General features: G+C 63.0%; 1 protein-coding gene across 5 annotated transcripts; it reads right to left on the bottom strand.

The window, feature by feature from the left end:
- Positions 1–723: 723 nt before the first annotated feature.
- On the bottom strand, positions 724–21,539 carry ADCK5 (aarF domain containing kinase 5). Of its 5 annotated transcripts, XM_066208794.1 has the most exons (14): positions 21,477–21,539; positions 19,405–19,480; positions 16,431–16,631; positions 14,423–14,563; positions 14,205–14,318; positions 12,639–12,770; positions 11,089–11,172; positions 9,433–9,514; positions 8,264–8,342; positions 6,726–6,811; positions 5,573–5,649; positions 5,149–5,336; positions 3,367–3,468; positions 2,184–2,379 (listed from the first exon to the last, which is right to left on the bottom strand). In XM_066208794.1, exons 3-14 carry the CDS (start codon positions 16,605–16,607, stop codon positions 2,274–2,276), a joined length of 1,368 nt encoding a protein of 455 aa, XP_066064891.1. In that variant the 5' UTR covers positions 16,608–16,631; positions 19,405–19,480; positions 21,477–21,539; the 3' UTR covers positions 2,184–2,273. The 5 variants fall into 5 exon arrangements, with proteins under 5 accessions (XP_066064887.1, XP_066064888.1, XP_066064889.1 ...); XM_066208790.1 differs by lacking the exons at positions 5,573–5,649; positions 11,089–11,172; positions 21,477–21,539 and having other exon boundaries at positions 724–2,379; positions 5,149–5,482; positions 6,719–6,811; positions 19,405–19,635; XM_066208793.1 differs by lacking the exons at positions 5,149–5,336; positions 5,573–5,649; positions 21,477–21,539 and having other exon boundaries at positions 6,719–6,811; positions 19,405–19,635.
- Positions 21,540–27,507: the final 5,968 nt, after the last annotated feature.

Raw genomic sequence — 27,507 nt, 5'->3', positions numbered from 1 at the left:
CCCAAAACCCCCAAAAATCCCCCCAAAAACCACACGAAAATTTTCAAAACAAAACCATAAACCCCCAAAACCCCCCCAAATCCCCAAAATCCCCAAAAATCCCCCCAAAATGCCAAAAACTCCCCCAAAAACCACAAAAAAATTTGAAAAAAACATAAATCCCCAAACCCCCCAAAATCCCCCCAAAATCCCCCAAAAAATCCACCAAAAAAAATTTTCAAAACAAAACCATAAACCCCCCAAACCCCCCAAAATTCCCCAAATTCCCCAAAATCCCCCAAAATTCCCCAAATTCCCCCAAATCCCCCAAACTCCCCCCGGCAATAAAGGCGGCGGCGGCGGCGGCGGCGCTTTGGGTTTAATCGGGGCCCTTTGGGGGCTCACAGTGAATTCCGGCCGCGGGGGGAGGGGAGCTCGGGGGGGTTTTTGGGGCGATTTTGGGGTTTTTTGGGGGGTGGGGGTGGGGGAGGGGCGTTTCCAGATGTTCCTCGGCCTCTTCCAGATGTTTCCAGCTCCTTCCGCGCGGTTTTTTTCTTTTTTTGGGGCGGATTTTCGACGTTTTTCAGCCGCTTTCGCCTCTTTTTTTTCCCCCTTTTTTTTGGGCGCCTCCAGATGTTTCCAGCTGCTCGCCAGATGTTCCCCCAGATGTTCCCCGCGGGGTTTTTTTTGGGTGGGGGGGGGGGAGGGGCTTTTCCCGCTTTTCCTCGGCGGAGTTTTCGCCGGTTTTCCGGCCGCTCCGGGATATTTCCGGGGGGGGGGGAGGGGGGGGGAGGGGGACGCGTCTCCAGATGTTTCCAGCGGATTTTCGGTCTGCTCCAGATGTTTCCCGCCGGGTTTGGGGGCGGTTTTGCCGCTTTTCACGTGGATTTTCCACCTTTTCAGCCGGACCTGGATTTTTTTTTTTTTTTTGATTGATTTTTGGGTGAATTTCGGGGGTTTTTAACCGAATTTCGGGGGTTTTTAGCCAAATTTTGGGTGGTTTGGGCTGTTCCCAGCCGATTTTTGGTGTATTTCGGGTGGTTTTAACCGGATTTCGGGTGTTTTTAACTGGATTTCGGGTGTTTTTTACCGGATTTCGGGTGTTTTTAATCAAATTTCGGGTGTTTTTACCCGGATTTCGGGTGTTTTCGGCTGTTCCCGGCTGAATTTCGGGTGTTTTTACCGAATTTCGGGTGTTTTTACTGGATTTTGGGTATTTTTTACCGGATTTCGGGTGTTTTTACCCGAGTTTCGGGTGTTTTTAACCAAGTTTCGGGTGTTTTTACCCGGATTTCGGGTGTTTTTAACGGAATTTCGGGTGTTTTTTACCGGATTTCGGATGTTTTTAACCAAGTTTTGGGTGTTTTTTACCGGATTTCGGGTGGTTTTTTACCAGATTTCGGGTGTTTTCGGCTGCTCCCGTCGGAATTTCGGGTGTTTTTAACCAAATTTCGGGTGTTTTTACCCGGATTTCGGGTGTTTTTTACCGAATTTCGGGTATTTTTACCCGGATTTCGGGTGTTTTCGGCTGCTCCCGGCTGAGTTTCAGGTGTTTTTACCCGGATTTCGGGTGTTTTTACCCGGATTTCGGGTGTTTTTAACGGAATTTCGGGTGTTTTAAACCAAATTTCGGGTGTTTTTAACAGAATTTCGGGTGGTTTTAACCGGATTTTGTTTTTAACCAAATCTCGGGTGTTTTTAAGCGAATTGTGGGGGGTTTTTTACCAAATTTCGGGTGTTTTTACCCGGATTTCGGGTGTTTTTAATGGAATTTCGGGTGTTTTTAACCGAATTTCGGGTGTTTTCGGCTGTTCCCGGCTGAGTTTCGGGTGTTTTTTACCGGATTTCGGGTGTTTTTACCCGAGTCTCGGGCGTTTTTACCCGAGTCTCGTGCGTTTTTAACGGAATTTTGGGTGTTTTTTACTGGATTTCGGGTGGTTTTTTACCGAGTTTCGGGTTTTTTAAACTGAATTTCGGGTGTTTTAAATGGAATTTCGGGTGTTTTTTTAACCGAATTTCGGGTGTTTTTTACCCGGATTTCGGGTGTTTTTAACCGAATTTCGGGTGTTTTAAACTGAATTTCGGGTGTTTTTACCCGGATTTTGGGTGTTTTTAATGGAATTTCGGGTGTTTTTACCCGGATTTCGGGTGTTTTCGGCTGTTCCCGGCTGAGTTTCGGGTGTTTTTTACCAGATTTCGGGTGTTTTTTACCGAATTTCGGGTGTTTTTACCCGCGTCTCGGGCGTTTTTACCCGACTCGTCTCGGCAGGTGTCGGCCGCCTCTGGCGCCGCCCTCAGGCGCGCATCACCTGCGGCAGGTGCTCGCCCGGCGGCAGCGCCCCCCAGCGGCTGAGCAGCCGCAGCGCCGCCGCCAAAAACCGGAACCGGAACCACTCGAACCTGGGGGGGGAGGGGAGGGGAGGGGACAGGTGAGCTCACCTGGGGGGGGGGAGGGGCACACCCCTGAGCTCCTCCCTAGGGACCACCCCGCACACCTGAGCCACGCCCCCACCTGAGCCACGCCCCCACCTGAGCCACGCCCCCCCACACACACCTGAGCACCCCCAAAGACACCTGAGCCACGCCCCCACCTGAGCCACGCCCCCACCTGAGCCCCTCCCACACACACCTGAGCAGCCCCAAAGACACCTGAGCCACGCCCCCACCTGAGCCACGCCCCCACACACCGGAGCACCCCCAAAGACACCTGAGCCCCTCCCCCCACACCTGAGCCCCGCCCCCTCACCTGAGCGCTCCCCACGAGCCCCTCCCCCCACACCTGACCACGCCCACACTTGAGCCCTTCCCCCCACACCTGCGCCCCGCCCCCTCACCTGAGCACCCCCCACGAGCCCCTCCCACACCCCTGAGCCACGCCCCCACCTGAGCCCCTCCCCCCACACACCTGAGCACCCCCAAAGACACCTGAGCCACGCCCCCACCTGAGCCCCTCCCCCACACCTGACCCCTCCCACACACCTGAGCCCCTCCCCCACACCTGACCCCTCCCACACACCTGAGCCCCTCCCACACACCTGAGTGCCCCTCACAAGCCCCTCCCACACCCCTGAGCCACGCCCCCACCTGAGCCACGCCCCCACACACCGGAGCACCCCCAAAGACACCTGAGCCCCTCCCCCCCACACCTGAGCCCCGCCCCCTCACCTGAGCGCTCCCCACGAGCCCCTCCCACACCCCTGAGCCACGCCCCCACCTGAGCCCCTCCCCCACACACCTGAGCCCCACCCCCTCACCTGAGCGCTCCCCCACGAGCCCCTCCCACACCCCTGAGCCACGCCCCCACCTGAGCCACACCCACACCCCAAACCACACCTGAGCCCCTCCCACAGCCCCGGCCACGCCCCCACCGGCGCCCCGCCCCCTCACCTGAGGGCCAGCTCGAACTTGAGGCTCTCCCAGCCCAGGTGCAGCCGCTGCCTCAGGGAGCCCCCGGGACCCCCCCGCAGGCGGCTCCAGCTGCGCACGGCGCTGCGGGGGAAGGGCACACCTGAGCTCACCTGGGCACACCTGGGAACACCTGGGCACACCTGGGAACACCTGGGGACACCTGGGAACACCTGGACACACCTGGGCACACCTACGAACACACCTGGGGACACCTGGGCACACCTGAGCTCACCTGGGAACACCTGGGAACACCTGGGCACACCTGAGCTCACCTGGGCACACCTGGGGAACACCTGGACACCCCGAACCCTCCCAGACCTCACCTGAGCTCACCTGGGAACACCTGAGCTCACCTGGGTGTCCCAACAGGCCCCAGGGCTCACCTGGGCAGCCCCAAAAGGGACACACGCATGAGGCACACCTGGACACACCTGGGACCTTCACACACCTGGGGCACTCTTGTGAGCATCACACACACCTGGGACACACCCGGGACACACCTGGACACACCTGGGACACACCTGTGACCATCACACACACACCCGGGACACACCTGGGACACACCTGGATACACCTGTGACCCGCACACACACCCAGGACACACCTGTGGCCGTCACACACACACCTGAGGCACACCTGTGACCCTCACACACACCTGTGACCCTCACACACACCTGGACACACCTGAGGCACATCCGTGACTCTCACACACACCTGGAACCCTCACACACACCTGTGACTGTCACACACACACCTGGACACACCCGTGACCCTCACACACACCGGTGACCTTCACACACCTGTGACCCGCACACACACCCGGGACACACCTGGACACACCTGGGACACACCTGTGACCCTCACACACACCTGGGACACACCTGGACACACCTGGGACACACCTGTGACCCTCACACACACCTGGGACACACCTGGACACACCTGGGACACACCTGTGACCCTCACACACACCTGTACACACCTGTGACCATCACACACACACCTGTGGCACACCTGGACACACCCAGGCCACACCTGTGACCCTCACACACACCCGGGACACACCTGGGACACACCTGTGACCGTCACACACACCGGTGACCCTCACACACCTGTGACCGTCACACACACACCCGGGACACACCTGGACACACCTGGGCCACACCCGTGACCCTCACACACACCTGTGACCGTCACACACACACCCGGGACACACCTGGACACACCTGTGACCCTCACACACACCTGGACACACCTGTGACCCTCACACACACCTGGGACACACCTGGACACACCCGTGACCCTCACACACACCCGGGACACACCTGGACACACCTGTGACCCTCACACACACCCGTGACCATCACACACACACCTGGACACACCTGTGACCCTCACACACACCTGGACACACCTGGACACACCCGTGACCCTCACACACACCCGGGACACACCTGGACACACCTGTGACCCTCACACACACCCGTGACCATCACACACACACCTGGACACACCTGTGACCCTCACACACACCTGGGACACACCTGGACACACCCGTGACCCTCACACACACCCGGGACACACCTGGACACACCTGTGACCGTCACACACACCCGGGACACACCTGGGCCACACCCGTGACCCTCACACACACCTGTGACCGTCACACACACACCTGTGACACGCCTGGACACACCTGGACACACCCGGGCCACACCCGTGACCCAGCCCCACCCCCCCCTCCCCTCCCCCCGCGCTCACCTGCGGGCCATGATGCCGCACCTGTCGGCGGGCGCGCCCAGGGCGGCGTGCACGCTGCGCACGGTGTTGATGTTGCGGAAGACCAGCAGCATGGGGCGGGGCAGCGCCCGCAGCACGCCCAGCACCTGCGGGAAGCGGCGCGCCGCCATGCTCTGCATGTAGCGCCGCTCCTCGCCGCTCAGGCGGCCCTCGGCGCCGCCCAGGTGAGGCCCCGGCGGAGGGCCGGGGCCGGGGCCGCCCACCTGGGCCAGGTGAGCTCCCGCAGGGCCCAGGAGACGAGAGTCGGCGCCGCCCAGGGGGCGCTGCAGCAGCATCTCCGAGAACAGGTAATAGTCTGGGCGGGGAGATGGGGGGACAGGTGACCCCCAGGTGACCCCAGGTGACCCCAGGTGATCCCCAGGTGACCCCAGAACCCCCAGGTGACCCCCAGGTAACCCCCAGGTGATCCCCAGGTGACCCCCAGGGGGCGCTGCAGCAGCATCTCCGAGAACAGGTAATAGTCTGGGCGGGGGAGATGGACAGGTGACCCCCAGGTGACCCCGGAACCCCCAGGTAACCCCCAGGTGACCCCCAGGTGACCCCCAGGTGACCCCGGAACTTCCAGGTAACTCTCAGCTAACCCCCAGGTGACCCCGGAACCCCCAGGTAACCCCCAGGTGACCCCGGAACTCCCAGGTAACTCCCAGGTAACCCCCAGGTGACCCCCAGGTGACCCCAGAACCCCCAGGTAACCCCCAGGTGACCCCCAGGTGACCCCCAGGTGACCCCAGAACCCCCAGGTAACCCCCAGGTGACCCCCAGGTGACCCCCAGGTGACCCCCAGGTAACTCAGGTAACGCTTTGGGGTCACATTTTGGGCTCCCCTCCCCATTTCCGGCTCCCCCTCCCCATTTCCGGGCTCCCCTCCCCATTTCCGGGCTCCCCCTCCCCATTTCCGGGCTCCCTCTTTCCGGGCTCCCTCTCCCCATTTCCGGCTCCCCTCCCCATTTCCGGGGTCCCCTCCCCATTTCCGGGATCCCCCTCCCCATTTCCGGGCTCCCCCTCCCCATTTCCGGCTCCCCCTCCCCATTTCCGGGGTTCCCTCCCCATTTCCGGTCTCCCCTCCCCATTTCCGGGCTCCCCTCCCCATTTCCGGCTCCCCCTCCCCATTTCCGGCTCCCCTCCCCATTTCCTGTGTCCCCCTCCCCATTTCCGGGCTCCCCCTCCCCATTTCCGGTCTCCCCCTCCCCATTTCCGGGCTCCCCTCCCCATTTCCGGCTCCCCCTCCCCATTTCCGGCTCCCCCTCCCCATTTCCGGGCTCCCCCTCCCCATTTCCGGCTCCCCCTCCCCATTTCCGGGCTCCCCCTCCCCATTTCCGGCTCCCCCTCCCCGTTTCCGGCTCCCCTCCCCATTTCCGGTCTCCCCTCCCCATTTCCGGCTCCCCCTCCCCATTTCCGGCTCCCCCTCCCCGTTTCCGGCTCCCCTCCCCATTTCCGGTGTCCCCCTCCCCATTTCCGGCTCCCCTCCCCGTTTCCGGCTCCCCCTCCCCATTTCCGGCTCCCCCCCGTTTCCGGCGCCCCTCCCCCTCACCGTGCACCCCCAGTTCCCGCGCCCCGCTCCCTCATGCCGTCGCGGTCGCGCAGCACGATCGCCCGCCAGAGGCCGCACAGCGACGCCCGGTCCCTGCGGGGGGCACGGGGCGGTTGTGGGGACCCCCCCAAAAACCGGGCACCCCCCAGGTTCGGGATTTCCCGCCCGAATTTTGGCATTTCCCGCCCGAATTTTGGGATTTCCCGCCAAAATTTCGGGATTTCCCGCCCGAATTTTGGGATTTCCCGCCAAGATTTCGGCATTTCCCGCCAAGATTTTGGCATTTCCCGCCAAAATTTCGGCATTTCCCGCCAAGATTTTGGCATTTCCCGCCAAAATTTCGGCATTTTCCGCCCGAATTTTGGGATTTCCCGCCAAGATTTTGGGATTTCCCGCCAAAATTTTGGGATTTCCCACCAAAATTTTGGGATTTCCCGCCCGAATTTTGGGATTTCCCGCCAAAATTTTGGGATTTCCCGCCAAAATTTCGGCATTTCCCGCCCAAATTTCAGGATTTCCCGCCCGAATTTTGGGATTTCCCGCCAAAATCTCGGGATTTCCCGCCAGAATTTTGGGATTTCCCGCCCGAATTTTGGGATTTCCCACCCGAATTTCGGGATTTCCCGCCCGAATTTTGGGATTTCCCGCCCGAATTTCGGCATTTCCCGCCAACATTTCAGGATTTCCCGCCAAAATTTCGGGATTTCCCGCCTGAATTTTGGGATTTCCAGCCCGAATTTTGGGATTTCCCGCCAAAACTTTGGGATTTCCCGCCCAAATTTTGGGATTTCCCGCCAAAATTTCGGCATTTCCCACCCGAATTCCGGGATTTCCCTCTCGGGGGTTTCGGGGTTCCCCCACCCGGATTTTGGGGACCCCCCCTCCAATTTGGGGACCCCCTAGCTTTGGGGGAACCCCCCACCCCATCCCCCCCAGATTTGGGATTTCCCGCCCAAATTTTGGGATTTCCCGCCCAAATTTCGGGATTTCCCGCCCCCCAAATTTCGGGATTTCCCGCCCAGATTTTGGGATATTTCCCCGGGATATTTTGGGGTCCCCCCCGGGTTTTTTGGGGTCCCCCCGGCTCTTTTGGGGTCCCCCGGGGGTATTTTGGGGTCCCCCGGGGGGTATTTTGGGGTCCCCCGGGGTTTTTTGGGGTCCCCCGGGGGTATTTTGGGGTTCCCGGGGGTTTTTTGGGGTCCCCTGGGGTTTTTTGGGGTCCCCGGGGATATTTTGGGGTCCCCGGGATATTTTGGGGTCCCCCCGGGTTTTTGGGGTCCCCCGGGATATTTTGGGGTCCCCGGGGATATTTTGGGGTCCCCGGGATATTTTGGGGTCCCCGGGGTTTTTTGGGATCCCTCGGGTTTTTTGGGGTCCCCGGGATATTTTGGGGTCCCCGGGGATATTTTGGGGTCCCCCGGGATATTTTGGGTCCCCCCGGGGGTATTTTGGGGTCCCCCGGAATATTTTGGGGTCCCCCGGGGTATTTTGGGGTCCCCCGGGGTATTTTGGGGTCCCCCCGAGGGGTTTTTGGGGCGCCCTCACCTCTCGCTCAGGGTCTCGTACAGGCCGTGGTCCAGCAGCACCAGCTGCGCCTTCCCGTCGGGGCCCCTCCGCACCAGCACTGCCCGGGAAACGGGAAATTGGGGGGGACCCCGGGATTTTGGGGACCCCCCCGAGGTTTGGGGACCCCCCCGGGATTTTGGGGACCCCCCCGAGGTTTGGGGGACCCCCCGGGATTTTGGGGACCCCCCCGAGGTTTGGGGGGGACCCTCCCCTCTCTCATTTTTTTTGGGGATCGGTTTTTTTTTGGGGGGGGACCCCCTTTTTTGGGGATGTCCTTTTTTCGGGGGGATCTTTTTTTGGGGATCCCCCTTTTTTTGGGGATCCCCTTTTTTGAGGATTTCCTTTTTTGGGGATCCCCGTTTTTGGGGGGATCCCCATTTTTTTGGGGACCTCTTTTTTTGGGCCCCCCCTTTTTTTGGGACCCCTTTTTTGGGGATCCCCGTTTTTTTTGGGATCCCCGTTTTTCGGGATCACCTTTTTTTTGGGGATCCCCATTTTTTTGGGACCTCTTTTTTTCGGACCCCTTTTTTTGGGGATCCCCATTTTTTGGGGACCTCTTTTTTTCGGACCCCTTTTTTTGGGGATCCCCCTTTTTGGGGATCCCCGTTTTTTTGAGATTCCCTTTTTTTGGGGGCACCGTATTTTTGGGACTCCCGGTTTTTTTTGGGGGGGAGACTCTTCTATTTTTGGGGCACCCCCTTTTTTTGGGGGGGGGGACCCCCTTAATTGGGGACCCTTTTTTTGGGGGGAACTCCCTTTTTTGGGGGGAACTCCCTTTTTTGGGGGAAACTCCCTTTTTTGGGGTTCCCCTCCTGGACTTCGGGTCCCCTCCCCGATTTTGGGGTGTCCCCCCCCCCATTTTTAGGATTTCCCCCTCCCCAGTTTTAGGGTCTCCTCCCCAATTTTGGGATTTTCCCCCCACCCCAGTTTTGGGGTTTCCCCTCTCGGTTTTGGGGTCACCTCGTTTTGGGATTTCCCTCCACCAATTTTGGGGTCCCCTCCCCATTTTTGGGGTCCCCTCCCCGTTTTGGGGTCCCCTCCCCATTTTTGGGGTCCCCTCCCCGTTTTGGGGTCCCCTCCCCGTTTTGGGGTCCCCTCCCCGTTTTGGGGCCCCCTCCCCGTTTTTGGGGTCCCCCCCTCCCCGTTACCGTTCCCGGGGTGCGGATCCGCGTGGATGAAGCCGGTGTAGAAAATCTGCTCGGCGAACACCTGGATCAGCTTCTCGGCGGTCTGGGGAGGGAGAAAGGGGGCTCAGGGACCCCGAAACATCCCGAAAACACCCCAAAAACACCCTGAAACACCCCGAAACACCCCAAAAACACCCCAAAAACACCCCAAAAACACCCCGAAATCACATCAAAACACCCCAAAACCAGTCCAAAACACCCAAAAACACCCCAAAACACCCCAAAACCAGCCCACAACACCCCAAAAATCCCCTGGATCAGCAATGGGGCACAGGGGGAGCTCAGAGACCACAAAACCACCCCGAAATCACCCAAAAATCACCCCAAAAATCCCCTGGATCAGCAATGGGGCAAAAGAAGTGGTCAGGGACCCCAAAACACCCCAAAAAATCCCAAAAACACCCAAAAACACCTCAAATACTCCCAAAATCCCCTGGATCAGCAATTGGGCAACAGCAGCATCAGGAACCCCGAAAACACCCCAAAACACCCAAAACCACCCCAAAACCACCCCAAAAACACCCTGAAACACCCCCAAACCACCCAAAACACCCCGAAATCACCCCAAAACACCCCAAAACACCCCAAAAACACCCCAAAAACACCCCAAAAAACCCCTGGATCAGCAATGGGGCCCAGGGGGTCTCAGGGATCCCCCCCAAAAAACCCAAAAACCCACAAAACCCCCGAAAAACACCCAAAAACGCCCCAAACCCCCCAAAAATTTCCCGAAACCACCCCCAAAAACCCCAAATCCCCCCCAAAAACTCCAAAACACCCGAAAAACCCCCCAAATCCCCCCAAAAAACCCCCCCAAACCCCCCGAAAAACCCCCAAAACCCCAAAACCACCCCAAAAACCCCTAAAATCCCCCAAAAAACACCCAAAACCCCCCAAAAATTTCCCAAACCCCCCCCAAAAAACCCCAAATCCCTCCAGGGACCCCTCCCCCAAAAAAAACCACCCAACTCAGGACCCCCCTAAATCCTCAGGGAACCCCGGGGAACCCCCCAAAATTCCCCAAAATTCCCCAAAATTCCCCAAAATTCCCCAAAATTCCCCCAAATTCCCCAAAATTCCCCCAGATTCCCCAGGGACCAAATCCCCTCGGACGTTGTCCCCAAGGCAGGAGGGGACAGGGACACCCGGGACCCCCCTGGGGACACTCGGGGACACTCGGGGACACTTGGGGACAGTTGGGGACCCTTGTGGACAGCTGGGGACAGTTGGGGACACCCAGGGCCACCCGGGGACCCTCGGGGACCCTCGGGGACACCCGGGGACACCCGGGGACACCTGGGGACACTCGGGGACAGTTGGGGACCCTTGCGGACAGTTGGGGACACTTGGGGACAGTTGGGGACCCTTGCGGACAGTTGGGGACAGTTGGGGACACTCGGGGACACTTGGGGACACCCGGGGACACTTGGGGACCCTTGGGGACAGTTGGGGACAGTTGGGGACACTTGGGGACACCCGGGGACACCCGGGGACACTCGGGGACACTCGAGGACCCTTGGGGACACCCGGGGACACTTGGGGACACTCGGGGACACTTGGGGACAGTTGGGGACCCTCGGGGACCCTCGGGCACAGCCGGGGCCCCGCGGCACTGACGTCTCGGAGGCCCAGGCCCAGCTCCCGGATCCCCTCGACGTTGGTGATCTTGCAGCCGTCGCAGAAATCGGCCGTCAGCACGCGCTGGGGACAGCGGGGACACGGGGGGACAACGGGGACACGGGGGGACAACGGGGACAGCGGGGACAGCGGGGACACGGGGGGGACAACGGGGGGACAACGGGGGGACAGCGGGGACAGTGGGGACAGTGGGGACAGCGGGGACAGTGGGGACAGTGGGGACAGCGGGGACAGCGGGGACAGTGGGGACAACGGGGACAGTGGGGACAGCGGGGACAGTGGGGACAGTGGGGACAGCGGGGACAGTGGGGACAGCGGGGACAGCGGGGACAGTGGGGACAACGGGGACAGTGGGGGACAGCAGGGACAACGGGGACAGCGGGGACAGTGGGGACACAGGGGGACACAGGGGGACAACAGGGGACACACGGGGACAACGGGGACAGCGGGGCACAGGGACAAGGACAAAGGGACACAGGGATGGGGACCCAGGGACAGCGACGGCGATGGTGACAGGGATGGGGACACCAGGGGACAGCGAGGGGACAGAGGGGACAGCGAGGGGACACAGGGACAAAGGGACACAGGGATGGGGGACACGGTGACGTCACTCCAGGTGACGCCCAGCCCGGCCCCGCCCCCACCGCCAGCTCCTCCTGTCCCCCCGGCCCCAGCATCCCTGTCCCGTGTCACCTGTCCCGTGTCACCTGCCCCGTGTCACCTGCCCCGTGTCACCTGGGCCCCGTGTCACCTGTCCCCGTGTCATCTGGCCCCGTGTCACCTGTCCCCCGTGTCACCTGTCCCGTGTCACCTGGCCCCGTGTCACCTGGCCCGTGTCACCTGGCCTGTGTCACCTGGCCCCGTGTCACCTGGCCTGTGTCACCTGGCCTGTGTCACCTGGCCCCGTGTCACCTGTCCCCATGTCACCTGTCCCCGTGTCACCTGGCCCGTGTCACCTGGCCCGTGTCACCTGGCCTGTGTCACCTGGCCCCGTGTCACCTGCCCCGTGTCACCTGTCCCCGTGTCACCTGTCCCCGTGTCACCTGGCCCCGTGTCACCTGTCCCCGTGTCATCTGTCCCCGTGTCACCTGGCCCCGTGTCACCTGTCCCGTGTCACCTGTCCCCGTGTCATCTGGCCCAGTGTCACCTGTCCCCGTGTCACCTGGCCCCGTGTCACCTGGCCCCGTGTCACCTGTCCCGTGTCACCTGTCCCCGTGTCACCGGTCCCCGTGTCACCTGGCCCCGTGTCCCCACCGTGCTGCAGTGTCCCCAGGTGCGTCCCCAGGTATCCCCAGGTGTGCCCAGGTGTGTCCCAGCTGTCCCCAGGTGTGCCCAGGTGTGTCTCCAGGTGTGACCCAGGTGTGTCCCCAGATGTCCCCAGCTGTCCCCAGGTGTGTCCCAGGTGTGCCCAGGTGTGTCCCAGCTGTCCCCAGGTGTGCCCAGGTGTGTCCCAGCTGTCCCCAGGTGTGTCCCCAGCTGTCCCCAGCTGTCCCCAGGTGTGTCCCCAGGTGTGCCCAGGTGTGTCTCACCTTGCTGCAGTGCCCCCAGTGCACCCTGGGCACCGTCACCCCTCTCAGGTGTCCCAGGTCCCGCCCGCAGCGCTCCGAGTTCCGCGCCTCGTTCTCGAAATCCAGCTCCAGCGCCAGCGTCCCCTTCAGCTCCTGGACAGGTGAGACACAGGTGAGACAGGTGAGGGACAGGCGAGGGACAGGTGAGGGACAGTGTCCCCTTCAGCTCCTGGACAGGTGAGACAGGTGAGACAGGTGAGGGACAGTGTCCCCTTCAGCTCCTGGACAGGTGAGACAGGTGAGACAGGTGAGGGACAGTGTCCCCTTCAGCTCCTGGACAGGTGAGACACAGGTGAGACAGGTGAGGGACAGGTGAGGGACAGGTGAGAGTGACACAGGGGACAGCGTCCCCTTCAGCTCCTGGGGACAGGTGAGACAGGTGAGTGAGACAGGTGAGAAGAGGTGAATGCATGAACTCCACCAGGCAGTGGGGACAGGTGTGCCCAGATGTGCCCAGGTGTGCCCAGGTGTCCCCAGGTGTATCCCAGGTGTGTCCAGGTGTGCCCAGGTGTGCCCGGGTGTATCCCAGGTGTGCCCAGCTGTCCCCAGGTGTCCCCAGGTGCGCCCAGGTGTGCCCAGGTGTGCCCAGGTGTCCCCAGGTGTGCCCAGGTGTATCCCAGGTGTCCCCAGGTGTGCCCAGGTGTCCCCAGGTGTGCCCAGGTGTATCCCAGGTGTCCCCAGGTGTGCCCAGGTGTCCCCAGGTGTGCCCAGGTGTATCCCGTGTCCCCAGGTGTATCCCAGCTGTCCCCAGGTGTCCCCAGGTGTCCCCAGGTGCGCCCAGGTGCGCCCCCTCACCTGCAGCACCCAGCCCAGGGCGAAGTCGGGGTGCATGAACTCCACTAGGCAGTGGGGACAGGGGTATCCCAGGTGTCCCCAGGTGTCCCCAGGTGTGCCCAGGTGTCTCCAGGTGTGCCCAGGTGTCCCCAGGTGCGCCCCCTCACCTGCAGCACCCAGCCCAGGGCGAAGTCGGGGTGCATGAACTCCACTAGGCAGTGGGGACAGGGGTATCCCAGGTGTCCCCAGGTGTCCCCAGGTGTGCCCAGGTGTCTCCAGGTGTGCCCAGGTGTCCCCAGGTGCGCCCCCTCACCTGCAGCACCCAGCCCAGGGCGAAGTCGGGGTGCATGAACTCCACCAGGCAGTGGGGACAGGTGTATCCCAGGTGTCCCCAGGTGTCCCCAGGTGTATCCCAGGTGTCCCCAGGTGTCCCCAGGTGCGCCCAGGTGCGCCCCCTCACCTGCAGCACCCAGCCCAGGGCGAAGTCGGGGTGCATGAACTCCACTAGGCAGTGGGGACAGGGGTATCCCAGGTGTCCCCAGGTGTCCCCAGGTGTGCCCAGGTGTCTCCAGGTGTGCCCAGGTGTCCCCAGGTGCGCCCCCTCACCTGCAGCACCCAGCCCAGGGCGAAGTCGGGGTGCATGAACTCCACCAGGCAGTGGGGACAGGTGTATCCCAGGTGTCCCCAGGTGTCCCCAGGTGTATCCCAGGTGTGCCCAGGTGTGCCCAGGTGCGCCCAGGTGCGCCCCCTCACCTGCAGCACCCAGCCCAGGGCGAAGTCGGGGTGCATGAACTCCACCAGGCGCAGCAGCAGCTCCAGGGTCCTCATGTCGCCCTCGAAGCGATCCCGCAGGTCCAGGTACTGCACCTGGGCGGGGCGGGGTCACCCGGGCGGGGCTCGGAGCCGCCCCCCCTCACCCCGCCCACCCTCACCTGTCCCCCAGGTAGGTCCCGCCCGGCCCAGGGTCACACCTTGACGGCCACGGGGGTCCCGTCGGGGAGGGTGGCGCGGTGCACCTGGGCCAGGCTGGCGGCCGCCACCGGCTCGTAGTCGAAGTCGCGGAACATTCCGGAAGGCGTGGTCTGGAAATCCTCCAGGAACAGCTCGTCCACCTGGGACAGGTGAGGGGACAGGTGAGGGGACAGGTGAGGGGACAGGTGAGGGGACAGGTGAGGGGACAGGTGAGGGACAGGTGAGGGGACAGGTGAGGGGACAGGTGAGGGGACAGGTGAGGGACAGGTGAGGGGACAGGTGAGGGGACAGGTGAGGGGACAGGTGAGGGACAGGTGAGGGGACAGGTGAGGGACAGGTGAGGGACACTGGGAACCTCCCTCCACCCCCTCCCTGGGGACTTTGGTGTCCCCAAGTCCAAGGGACGACAGGTGCCACAGTGTCCCCAATCTCCCCAGTGTCCCCGGTGTCCCCAATGTCCCCATTGTCCCCAGTGTCCCCAGTGTCCCCACTGTCCCCAGTGTCCCCAGTGTCCCCAGTGTCCCCAGTGTCCCCGCTGTCCCCAGTGTCCCCAGTGTCCCCAGTGTCCCCAGTGTCCCCGCTGTCCCCAGTGTCCCCAGTGTCCCCAGTGTCCCCAGTGTCCCCATTGTCCCCAGTGTCCCCGGTGTCCCCCCAGTGTCCCCATTGTCCCCACTGTCCCCAGTGTCCCCAGTGTCCCCAGTGTCCCCATTGTCCCCGGTGTCCCCAGTGTCCCCAGTGTCCCCATTGTCCCCATTGTCCCCGGTGTCCCCAGTGTCCCCAGTGTCCCCAGTGTCCCCACTGTCCCCAGTGTCCCCAGTGTCCCCACTGTCCCCAGTGTCCCCAGTGTCCCCAGTGTCCCCAGTGTCCCCGCTGTCCCCAGTGTCCCCAGTGTCCCCACTGTCCCCAGTGTCCCCGCTGTCCCCATTGTCCCCATTGTCCCCATTGTCCCCAGTGTCCCCAGTGTCCCCAGTGTCCCCAGTGTCCCCAATGTCCCCATTGTCCCCATTGTCCCCAGTGTCCCCAGTGTCCCCATTGTCCCCAGTGTCCCCAGTGTCCCCAGTGTCCCCCCAGTGTCCCCAGTGTCCCCAGTGTCCCCCCAGTGTCCCCAGTGTCCCCCCAGTGTCCCCAGTGTCCCCAGTGTCCCCAGTGTCCCCACTGTCCCCAGTGTCCCCGGTGTCCCCGGTGGCCCCAGTGTCCCCAGTGTCCCCAGTGTCCCCCCAGTGTCCCCGGTGTCCCCCCAGTGTCCCCAGTGTCCCCAGTGTCCCCAGTGTCCCCAGTGTCCCCATTGTCCCCGGTGTCCCCAGTGTCCCCAGTGTCCCCAGTGTCCCCAGTGTCCCCAGTGTCCCCATTGTCCCCGGTGTCCCCAGTGTCCCCAGTGTCCCCATTGTCCCCATTGTCCCCGGTGTCCCCAGTGTCCCCAGTGTCCCCAGTGTCCCCACTGTCCCCAGTGTCCCCAGTGTCCCCAGTGTCCCCAGTGTCCCCCCAGTGTCCCCGGTGTCCCCCCAGTGTCCCCATTGTCCCCACTGTCCCCAGTGTCCCCAGTGTCCCCAGTGTCCCCATTGTCCCCACTGTCCCCAGTGTCCCCAGTGTCCCCAGTGTCCCCGCTGTCCCCAGTGTCCCCAGTGTCCCCGCTGTCCCCGGTGTCCCCGGTGTCCCCACTGTCCCCAGTGTCCCCGCTGTCCCCGGTGTCCCCGGTGTCCCCAGTGTCCCCATTGTCCCCAGTGTCCCCATTGTCCCCAGTGTCCCCATTGTCCCCGGTGTCCCCAGTGTCCCCAGTGTCCCCATTGTCCCCAGTGTCCCCATTGTCCCCAGTGTCCCCATTGTCCCCGGTGTCCCCAGTGTCCCCAGTGTCCCCAGTGTCCCCATTGTCCCCGGTGTCCCCAGTGTCCCCAGTGTCCCCAGTGTCCCCAGTGTCCCCAGTGTCCCCGCTGTCCCCAGTGTCCCCGCTGTCCCCAGTGTCCCCGGTGTCCCCAGTGTCCCCACTGTCCCCACTGTCCCCAGTGTCACCTCCTGGTGTCCCCGGGGGCTGGCGCTGTCCTCCAGCGGCCGCAGCGTCATCGTCACCTCAGGCGGCAGCAGGTGGTCGAGGGCGCAGAGCCCCTGGCCCAGCTTGACGTAGAGCCCGCCGTTGGAGAGCGCCCCCTGCAGGAGGCGCTGCCCCGCGCGGCGGTGACAGCCCGACATGGCCGACAGGTACCCGGGGCTGTGCTGGGGACACGGGGACACGCGCAGGTGTGACACGCGCACAGGTGTGACACGCGCACAGGTGTGACACGGCCGACAGGTACCCGGGGCTGTGCTGGGGACACGGGGACACGCACAGGTGTGACACGCGCACAGGTGTGACACACACACACAAGTGTGACACACGCACAGGTGTGACACACGCACAGGTGTGACACACACACAGGTGTGAGACACGCACAGGTGTGACACACGCACAGGTGTGACATGGCCGACAGGTACCCGGGGCTGTGCTGGGGACACGGGGACACGCACAGGTGTGAGACACGCACAGGTGTGACACACGCAGGTGTGACATGCGCACAGGTGTGACACACGCACAGGTGTGACACACGCACAGGTGTGAGACACACACAGGTGTGAGACACACGCAGGTGTGACATGCGCACAGGTGTGACACACGCACAGGTGTGACACACGCACAGGTGTGAGACACACACAGGTGTGAGACACACGCAGGTGTGACATGCGCACAGGTGTGACACACGCACAGGTGTGACACACGCACAGGTGTGAGACACACACAGGTGTGAGACACACGCAGGTGTGACATGCGCACAGGTGTGACACACGCACAGGTGTGACACACGCACAGGTGTGAGACACACGCAGGTGTGACACGCGCACAGGTGTGACACACGCACAGGTGTGACACACGCACAGGTGTGACACACGCAGGTGTGACATGCGCACAGGTGTGACATGCGCACAGGTGTGACACACGCACAGGTGTGACACACACACAGGTGTGACACACGCGCAGGTGTGACACGCGCACAGGTGTGACACACGCACAGGTGTGACACACGCACAGGTGTGAGACACACGCAGGTGTGACACGCGCACAGGTGTGACACACGCACAGGTGTGACACACAGGTGTGAGACACACACAGGTGTGACACGCGTACAGGTGTGACACGCACAGGTGTGACACACGCACAGGTGTGAGACACACACAGGTGTGAGACACACACAGGTGTGACACACGCACAGGTGTGAGACACACGCAGGTGTGACACGCGCACAGGTGTGACACACGCACAGGTGTGACACACAGGTGTGAGACACACACAGGTGTGACACGCGTACAGGTGTGACACGCACAGGTGTGACACACGCACAGGTGTGAGACACACACAGGTGTGAGACACACACAGGTGTGACACACGCACAGGTGTGACACACGCACAGGTGTGAGACACACGCAGGTGTGACACGCGCACAGGTGTGACACACGCACAGGTGTGACACACAGGTGTGAGACACACACAGGTGTGACACGCGTACAGGTGTGACACGCACAGGTGTGACACACGCACAGGTGTGAGACACACACAGGTGTGAGACACACACAGGTGTGACACACGCACAGGTGTGACACGCACAGGTGTGACACACGCACAGGTGTGACACACGCACAGGTGTGAGACACACGCAGGTGTGACACGCGCACAGGTGTGACACACGCACAGGTGTGACACGCACAGGTGTGACACACGCACAGGTGTGAGACACACGCAGCTGTGACACGCGCACAGGTGTGACACGCGCACAGGTGTGAGACACACAGGTGTGACACACACACAGGTGTGACACGCGCACAGGTGTGACACGCGCACAGGTGTGACACACGCGCAGGTGTGACACACACACAGGTGTGACACACGCGCAGGTGTGACACGCACACAGGTGTGACACACACACAGGTGTGAGACACACACAGGTGTGACACACACACAGGTGTGACACGCACAGGTGTGACACACGCACAGGTGTGACACGCACAGGTGTGACACACACACAGGTGTGACACACACACAGGTGTGACACGCGCACAGGTGTGACACGTGCACAGGTGTGACACACGCGCAGGTGTGACACACACACAGGTGTGACACACGCGCAGGTGTGACACGGCCAACAGGTAACCGGGGCTGTGCTGGGGACACGGGGACACGCACACGGGGGTCTCACAGAGGTCAGGGGTCACTCAGAGGTCAGGGATCACTCAGGGGTCACTCAGGGGTCACACAGAGGTCAAGGATCACTCAGAGGTCAGGGATCACTCAGGGGTCACTTAGGGGTCACACAGAGGTCAAGGATCACTCAGAGGTCAGGGATCACTCAGGGGTCACTCAGAGGTCAGGGGTCACTTAGGGGTCACTCAGGGGTCACTCAGGGGTCAGGGGTCACTCAGGGGTCACTCAGGGGTCACACAGAGGTCAAGGATCACTCAGAGGTCACTCAGGGGTCACACAGGAGTCACACAGGTCAGGGATCACTCAGGGGTCACTCAGGGGTCACTCAGAGATCAGGGATCTCTCAGGGGTCACACAGGGGTCACACAGAGGTCAGGGGTCGCTCAGGGGCCACACAGAGGTGAGGGGTCATTCAGGGGTCACTCAGAGGTCAGGAGTCACTTAGGGGGCACTCAGGGGTCACTCAGAGGTCAGGGATCTCTCAGGGGTCACTCAGGGGTCACACAGAGATCAGGGGTCACTCAGGGGTCAGGGAATGTCCCCCAAACCTCAGAGACCCCCAAAATCTTCCCCAACCCCCCCCCCAAAAAAAAAAAAAAAATCCCCAAATTTCTCCCCCCAAAACCCTCTTGGGACCCTCCAAAAATTCCCAAAATTCCCCCAAAATCCCCCCAAATCCCCAAAAATTCCCCAAATTCCCCCAAAATTCCCGAAATTCCCCAGAATCCCCCCGGGGCCCCCCAAACCCGGCCCCACCTGGTCGAGGCCGCGCAGCTCCACGTTGGTGGTCCACCAGTAATCCAGGGAGATGTGGAGACCCACGGAGAGCGACCTGGGGGGCAGCGGGGGGGCGGGGGCCCCAAAATCACCCGGAGACCCCGAAAAACAACCGGGGACCCCCAAAAATCACCTGGAGACCCCAAAAAACAACAGGGGACCCCAAAAAACAACCGGGGACCCCCAAAAAACAACCCTGGGACCCCCAAAAATCACCCGGAGACCCCGAAAAACAACCGGGGACCCCCGAAAATCACCCGGAGACCCCCAAAAATCACCCGGAGACCCCAAAAAACACCCGGGGACCCCCAAAAATCACCCGGAGACCCCGAAAAAATCCAGGGACCCCCAAAAAACACCCGGAGACCCCGAAAATCACCTGGAGACCCCAAAAAACACCCCGGGACCCACAGAGAGCGACCTGGGGGGCAGCGGGGGGGCCGGGGACCCCAAAATCACCCGGAGACCCCGAAAACAACCGGGGACCCCGAAAATCACCCGGAGACCCCGAAAATCACCTGGAGACCCCCAAAAATCACCCGGAGACCCCGAAAAAACACCCAGGGACCCACGGAGAGCGACCTGGGGGGCAGCGGGGGGGCCGGGGACCCCAAAATCACCCGGAGACCCCGAAAACAACCGGGGACCCCAAAAAAACACCCGGAGACCCCGAAAATCACCCGGAAACCCCCAAAAAACATCCAGGGACCCCCAAAAATCACCTGGAGACCCCAAAAATCACCCGGAGACCCCAAAAAACACTCCGGGACCCCCAAAAATCACCCGGAGACCCCAAAAAACAACTGGGGACCCCCAAAAAAACACCTGGAGACCCCAAAAAATAACCCAGGGACACCCAAAAAACAACCAGGGACCCCCAAAATCACCTGGAGACCCCGAAAATCACCCGGAGACCCCGAAAATCACCCGGAGACCCCAAAAAAACAACCGGGGACCCCCAAAAAACACCCAGGGACCCCCAAATTCCACCTGGGAACCCTCAAACCCCCCAGGACCCCCCAAATCCTTCCGGGACCCCCCAAATTCCTGCCAGGACTCCCCAAACCCCCCCAGGATCCCCCAAATTCCACTTGGGACCTCCCAGGACCCCCCAAATCCCCCCCGGGATCCCCCAAAACCCCCCCAGAACCCCCCAAATTCCACCTGGGACCTCCCAAGACCCCCCAAATCCCCCCAGGACTCCCCAAATTCCCCCTCAAATACCCCCAAACCCCCCCGGGACCCCCCAAACCCCCCTCAGGACCCCCCAAATCCCCCCAGAACCCCCCAAATTCCTCCCTCAAATACCCCGAAATTCCACCTGGGACCCCCCAAGCCCCCTCCAGGACCCCCCAAATCCCCCCCAGGACACCCCAAATTCCACCTGGGACCTCCCAGGACACCCCAAACCCCCCCGGGACCCCCCAAATTCCACCCGGGACCCCCCAAACCCCCCCAGGCCCCCTCAAACTCCCCCGGGACCCCCCAAACCCCCCCTGGGACCCCCCAAATTCCCCCCAGGACCCCCCCAAACCCCCCCCGGAACCCCCCAAATTGCCCCCGGGACCCCCCAAACCCCCCCCGGGACCCCCCAAATTCCACCCGGGACCCCCCAAACCCCCCCCAGGACCCCCCAAACCCCCCCGGGACACCCCAAATTCCACCTGGGACCTCCCAGGACACCCCAAACCCCCCCAGGACCCCCCAAATTCCACCCGGGACCCCCCAAACCCCCCCCGGGACCCCCCAAATTCCACCCGGGACCCCCCAAACCCCCCCAGGCCCCCTCAAACTCCCCCGGGACCCCCCAAACCCCCCCCAGGATCCCCCAAATTCCACCTGGGACCTCCCAAATTCCCCCCAGGACCCCCCAAATTCCCCCCGGGACCCCCCAAACCCCCCCAGGACCCCCCAACCCCCCCCCCCGGGATCCCCCAAATTCCACCTGGGACCCCCCAAACCCCCCCCAGGATCCCCAAATTCCACCTGGGACCTCCCAAATTCCCCCCAGGACCCCCCAAACCCCCCCGGGACCCCCCCCCGCCCCTCACCTGCAGAACCTGGCCACGCCCTCCAGCAGGAGCCGCGCCCGGCGCCGCCGGGGGGGTTGGGCCAGAGCGTAGCCCAGGGACAGCGCCCCCCCCAGGGCCAGCGGCAGCGCCAGGGCCAGCGGCCGCCACCGTGGGGACCTGGGGGCAAAGGTCAAGGGTCAGGGGTCACCGACACCCCCCGGGGTCACTGACCGCCACCGCGGGGACCTGGGGGCAAAGGGCAGGGGTCAGGGGTCACCGACACCCCCCGGGGTCACTGACCGCCACCGCGGGGACCTGGGGGCAAAGGGCAGGGGTCAGGGGTCACCGACACCCCCCCAGGGCCAGCGGCCGCCACCGCGGGGACCTGGGGGCAAAGGGCAGGGGTCAGGGGTCACCGACACCCCCCGGGGTCACTGACCGCCACCGCGGGGACCTGGGGGCAAAGGGCAGGGGTCAGGGGTCACCGACACCCCCCAGGGCCAGCGGCCGCCACTGCGGGGACCTGGGGGCAAAGGTCAAGGGTCACCCGAAGGGACAGCCCCAGAGCAGACACAGTGACCTCAGGGGTCAGGGGTCACCGACATCCCCAAGATACAGGGACTTGCAGAGGTCAGGGGTCAGAGATCAGGGGTCACTGACAGCTGTGGGACAGTGGTCAGGGGTCAGGGGTCAAGGTCCCTCTGTGGGTCAGGGGTCAAAGGTCAGAGGTCAAGGGCCAGCTGTGGGTCAGCGGTTTGGGGTCAGGAGTCAGAGGCTGTGGGTCAGGGGTCAAGGGTCAGCTGTGGGTCAGGGGTCAAAGGTTGGGGTCAGGGACCACCCCCCCCCCCAATGTCACCCTCCCCCCAACCCCCCCGGGCCCCTCCCCTCCCCCCCCTCACCTGGGGCTCTCTCCGGGGCCGCTCCGGGGCCGCCGGTGGGGGAGGGGCAGCAGCCGCACCTGGAGGGGACAGGTGACACTGGGGGGGACAGGTGACACTGGGGGGGGACAGGTGACATTGGGGGGGGACAGGTGACATTGGGGGGACAGGTGACACTGGGGGGGGGACAGGTGACATTGGGGGGACAGGTGACATTGGTGGGGACAGGTGACATTGGGGGGACAGGTGACATTGGTGGGGACAGGTGACATTGGGGGGGACAGGTGACACTGGGGGGACAGGTGACATTGGGGGGACAGGTGACACTGGGGGGGGACAGGTGACATTGGGGGGGGACAGGTGACATTGGGGGGGACAGGTGACACTGGGGGGGGACAGGTGACATTGGGGGGGGACAGGTGACATTGGGGGGGACAGGTGACATTGGGGGGACAGGTGACACTGGGGGGGACAGGTGACATTGGGGGGACAGGTGACACTGGGGGGACAGGTGACACTGGGGGGACAGGTGACACGGGGGGGGACAGGTGACACTGGGGGGGACAGGTGACACTGGGGGGACAGGTGACACTGGGGGGGACAGGTGACACTGGGGGGGACAGGTGACATTGGGGGGACAGGTGACATTGGGGGGACAGGTGACACTGGGGGGGACAGGTGACACTGGGGGGGGACAGGTGACACTGGGGGGGACAGGTGACATTGGGGGGGACAGGTGACACTGGGGGGGGACAGGTGACATTGGGGGGACAGGTGACATTGGGGGGACAGGTGACACTGGGGGGGACAGGTGACACTGGGGGGGGACAGGTGACACTGGGGGGGACAGGTGACATTGGGGGGACAGGTGACATTGGGGGGGGACAGGTGACATTGGGGGGGACAGGTGACACTGGGGGGGACAGGTGACACTGGGGGGGACAGGTGACATTGGGGGGGGACAGGTGACACTGGGGGGGGACAGGTGACATTGGGGGGGACAGGTGACATTGGGGGAACAGGTGACACTGGGGGGGGACAGGTGACACTGGGGGGGACAGGTGACATTGGGGGGGACAGGTGACATTGGGGGGGGACAGGTGACATTGGGGGGGACAGGTGACACTGGGGGGACAGGTGACATTGGGGGGACAGGTGACATTGGTGGGGACAGGTGACATTGGGGGGACAGGTGACATTGGGGGGACAGGTGACATTGGGGGGACAGGTGACACTGGGGGGACAGGTGACACTGGGGGGGACAGGTGACACTGGGGGGGGACAGGTGACATTGGGGGGGGACAGGTGACATTGGGGGGGACAGGTGACACTGGGGGGGACAGGTGACACTGGGGGGACAGGTGACATTGGTGGGGACAGGTGACACTGGGGGGACAGGTGACACTGGGGGGGACAGGTGACACTGGGGGGACAGGTGACATTGGGGGGGGAAAGGTGACATTGGGGGGGACAGGTGACACTGGGGGGGACAGGTGACACTGGGGGGGGACAGGTGACATTGGGGGGACAGGTGACACTGGGGGGGGACAGGTGACATTGGGGGGACAGGTGACACCGGGGGGGGACAGGTGACATTGGGGGGGACAGGTGACACTGGGGGGACAGGTGACACTGGGGGGACAGGTGACATTGGTGGGGACAGGTGACACTGGGGGGGACAGGTGACATTGGGGGGGACAGGTGACACTGGGGGGACAGGTGACATTGGGGGGGACAGGTGACATTGGGGGGGGACAGGTGACATTGGGGGGGGACAGGTGACATTGGGGGGGACAGGTGACACTGGGGGGACAGGTGACACTGGGGGGACAGGTGACATTGGTGGGGACAGGTGACATTGGGGGGGACAGGTGACACTGGGGGGGGACAGGTGACACTGGGGGGGACAGGTGACATTGGGGGGGACAGGTGACACTGGGGGGACAGGTGACATTGGTGGGGACAGGTGACATTGGGGGGGACAGGTGACACTGGGGGGGGACAGGTGACACTGGGGGGACAGGTGACATTGGGGGGACAGGTGACATTGGTGGGGACAGGTGACATTGGGGGGACAGGTGACATTGGTGGGGACAGGTGACATTGGGGGGGACAGGTGACATTGGGGGGACAGGTGACACTGGGGGGGGACAGGTGACATTGGGGGGGACAGGTGACATTGGGGGGGACAGGTGACATTGGGGGGACAGGTGACATTGGGGGGGGACAGGTGACATTGGGGGGGGACAGGTGACACTGGGGGGGACAGGTGACATTGGGGGGACAGGTGACACTGGGGGGGACAGGTGACACTGGGGGGGGACAGGTGACATTGGGGGGACAGGTGACATTGGGGGGGGACAGGTGACATTGGGGGGGACAGGTGACACTGGGGGGGACAGGTGACATTGGGGGGACAGGTGACATTGGGGGGGGACAGGTGACACTGGGGGGGACAGGTGACATTGGGGGGACAGGTGACACTGGGGGGGACAGGTGACATTGGGGGGACAGGTGACACTGGGGGGACAGGTGACATTGGGGGGACAGGTGACATTGGGGGGACAGGTGACATTGGGGGGGACAGGTGACACTGGGGGGACAGGTGACACTGGGGGGACAGGTGACATTGGTGGGGACAGGTGACACTGGGGGGGACAGGTGACATTGGGGGGACAGGTGACACTGGGGGGACAGGTGACACTGGGGGGGACAGGTGACATTGGGGGGGACAGGTGACACTGGGGAGACAGGTGACATTGGGGGGACAGGTGACACTGGGGGGGACAGGTGACACTGGGGGGGGACAGGTGACACTGGGGAGACAGGTGACACTGGGGGGGACAGGTGACACTGGGGGGACAGGTGACACTGGGGGGACAGGTGACATTGGGGGGGACAGGTGACACTGGGGGGGACAGGTGACATTGGGGGGGGACAGGTGACACTGGGGGGGACAGGTGACATTGGGGGGGACAGGTGACACTGGGGGGGACAGGTGACACTGGGGGGGACAGGTGACATTGGGGGGGACAGGTGACATTGGGGGGACAGGTGACATTGGGGGGGGACAGGTGACATTGGGGGGGGACAGGTGACACTGGGGGGGACAGGTGACATTGGGGGGGACAGGTGACACTGGGGGGACAGGTGACACTGGGGGGGGACAGGTGACATTGGGGGGGGACAGGTGACATTGGGGGGGACAGGTGACACTGGGGGGGGACAGGTGACATTGGGGGGGGACAGGTGACATTGGGGGGACAGGTGACACTGGGGGGGACAGGTGACATTGGGGGGGGACAGGTGACATTGGGGGGGACAGGTGACATTGGGGGGGGACAGGTGACATTGGGGGGGACAGGTGACACTGGGGGGGACAGGTGACATTGGGGGGGACAGGTGACACTGGGGGGGACAGGTGACATTGGGGGGACAGGTGACATTGGGGGGGACAGGTGACACTGGGGGGGACAGGTGACACTGGGGGGGACAGGTGACATTGGGGGGACAGGTGACACTGGGGGGACAGGTGACACTGGGGGGGACAGGTGACATTGGGGGGGACAGGTGACACTGGGGGGGACAGGTGACACTGGGGGGACAGGTGACATTGGGGGGGGACAGGTGACACTGGGGAGACAGGTGACACTGGGGGGGACAGGTGACACTGGGGGGACAGGTGACATTGGGGGGGACAGGTGACACTGGGGGGGACAGGTGACATTGGGGGGGGACAGGTGACATTGGGGGGGACAGGTGACATTGGGGGGACAGGTGACACTGGGGGGGGACAGGTGACACTGGGGGGGACAGGTGACATTGGGGGGACAGGTGACATTGGGGGGACAGGTGACATTGGGGGGGAGAGGTGACACTGGGGGGGGACAGGTGACATTGGGGGGGACAGGTGACATTGGGGGGGACAGGTGACATTGGGGGGGAGAGGTGACACTGGGGGGGGACAGGTGACATTGGGGGGACAGGTGACACTGGGGGGGACAGGTGACACTGGGGGGGGACAGGTGACATTGGGGGACAGGTGACATTGGGGGGGACAGGTGACACTGGGGGGGGACAGGTGACACTGGGGGGGACAGGTGACACTGGGGGGGGACAGGTGACATTGGGGGGACAGGTGACACTGGGGGGGGACAGGTGACATTGGGGGGACAGGTGACACTGGGGGGGGACAGGTGACACTGGGGGGGGACAGGTGACATTGGGGGGACAGGTGACATTGGGGGGACAGGTGACACTGGGGGGGACAGGTGACATTGGGGGGGACAGGTGACATTGGGGGGACAGGTGACACTGGGGGGGACAGGTGACATTGGGGGGGACAGGTGACATTGGGGGGACAGGTGACACAGGGGGGGACAGGTGACACTGGGGGGGACAGGTGACATTGGGGGGGACAGGTGAAACTGGGGGGGGACAGGTGACATTGGGGGGGACAGGTGACATTGGGGGGACAGGTGACACTGGGGGGGACAGGTGACATTGGGGGGGACAGGTGACATTGGGGGGACAGGTGACATTGGGGGGGACAGGTGACATTGGGGGGGACAGGTGACATTGGGGGGACAGGAGACACTGGGGGGGACAGGTGACATTGGGGGGACAGGTGACACTGGGGGGGGACAGGTGACATTGGGGGGGACAGGTGACACTGGGGGGGGACAGGTGACACTGGGGGGGACAGGTGACACTGGGGGGGACAGGTGACATTGGGGGGACAGGTGACATTGGGGGGACAGGTGACACTGGGGGGGACAGGTGACATTGGGGGGACAGGTGACACTGGGGGAGTCGGTGACATTGGGGGGGACAGGTGACACTGGGGGGGACAGGTGACATTGGGGGGACAGGTGACACTGGGGGGACAGGTGACACTGGGGGGGGACAGGTGACATTGGGGGGACAGGTGACACTGGGGGGGACAGGTGACATTGGGGGGACAGGTGACATTGGGGGGACAGGTGACACTGGGGGGGGACAGGTGACATTGGGGGGACAGGTGACATTGGGGGGACAGGTGACACTGGGGGGGACAGGTGACATTGGGGGGGACAGGTGACACTGGGGGGGGACAGGTGACATTGGGGGGGACAGGTGACACTGGGGGGACAGGTGACACTGGGGGGGAACAGGTGACATTGGGGGGACAGGTGACACTGGGGGGGACAGGT

Source organism: Chamaea fasciata, unplaced genomic scaffold (assembly GCF_029207755.1).
Source record: "Chamaea fasciata isolate MVZ Bird 193981 ecotype frontalis unplaced genomic scaffold, bChaFas1.0.hap1 SCAF_475, whole genome shotgun sequence".
In the NCBI taxonomy this organism is placed as follows: Eukaryota; Metazoa; Chordata; class Aves; order Passeriformes; family Sylviidae; genus Chamaea; species Chamaea fasciata.
The sequence above is the reverse complement of the archived record's forward strand: the minus strand, read 5'-3'. Positions and strand labels throughout refer to the sequence as shown.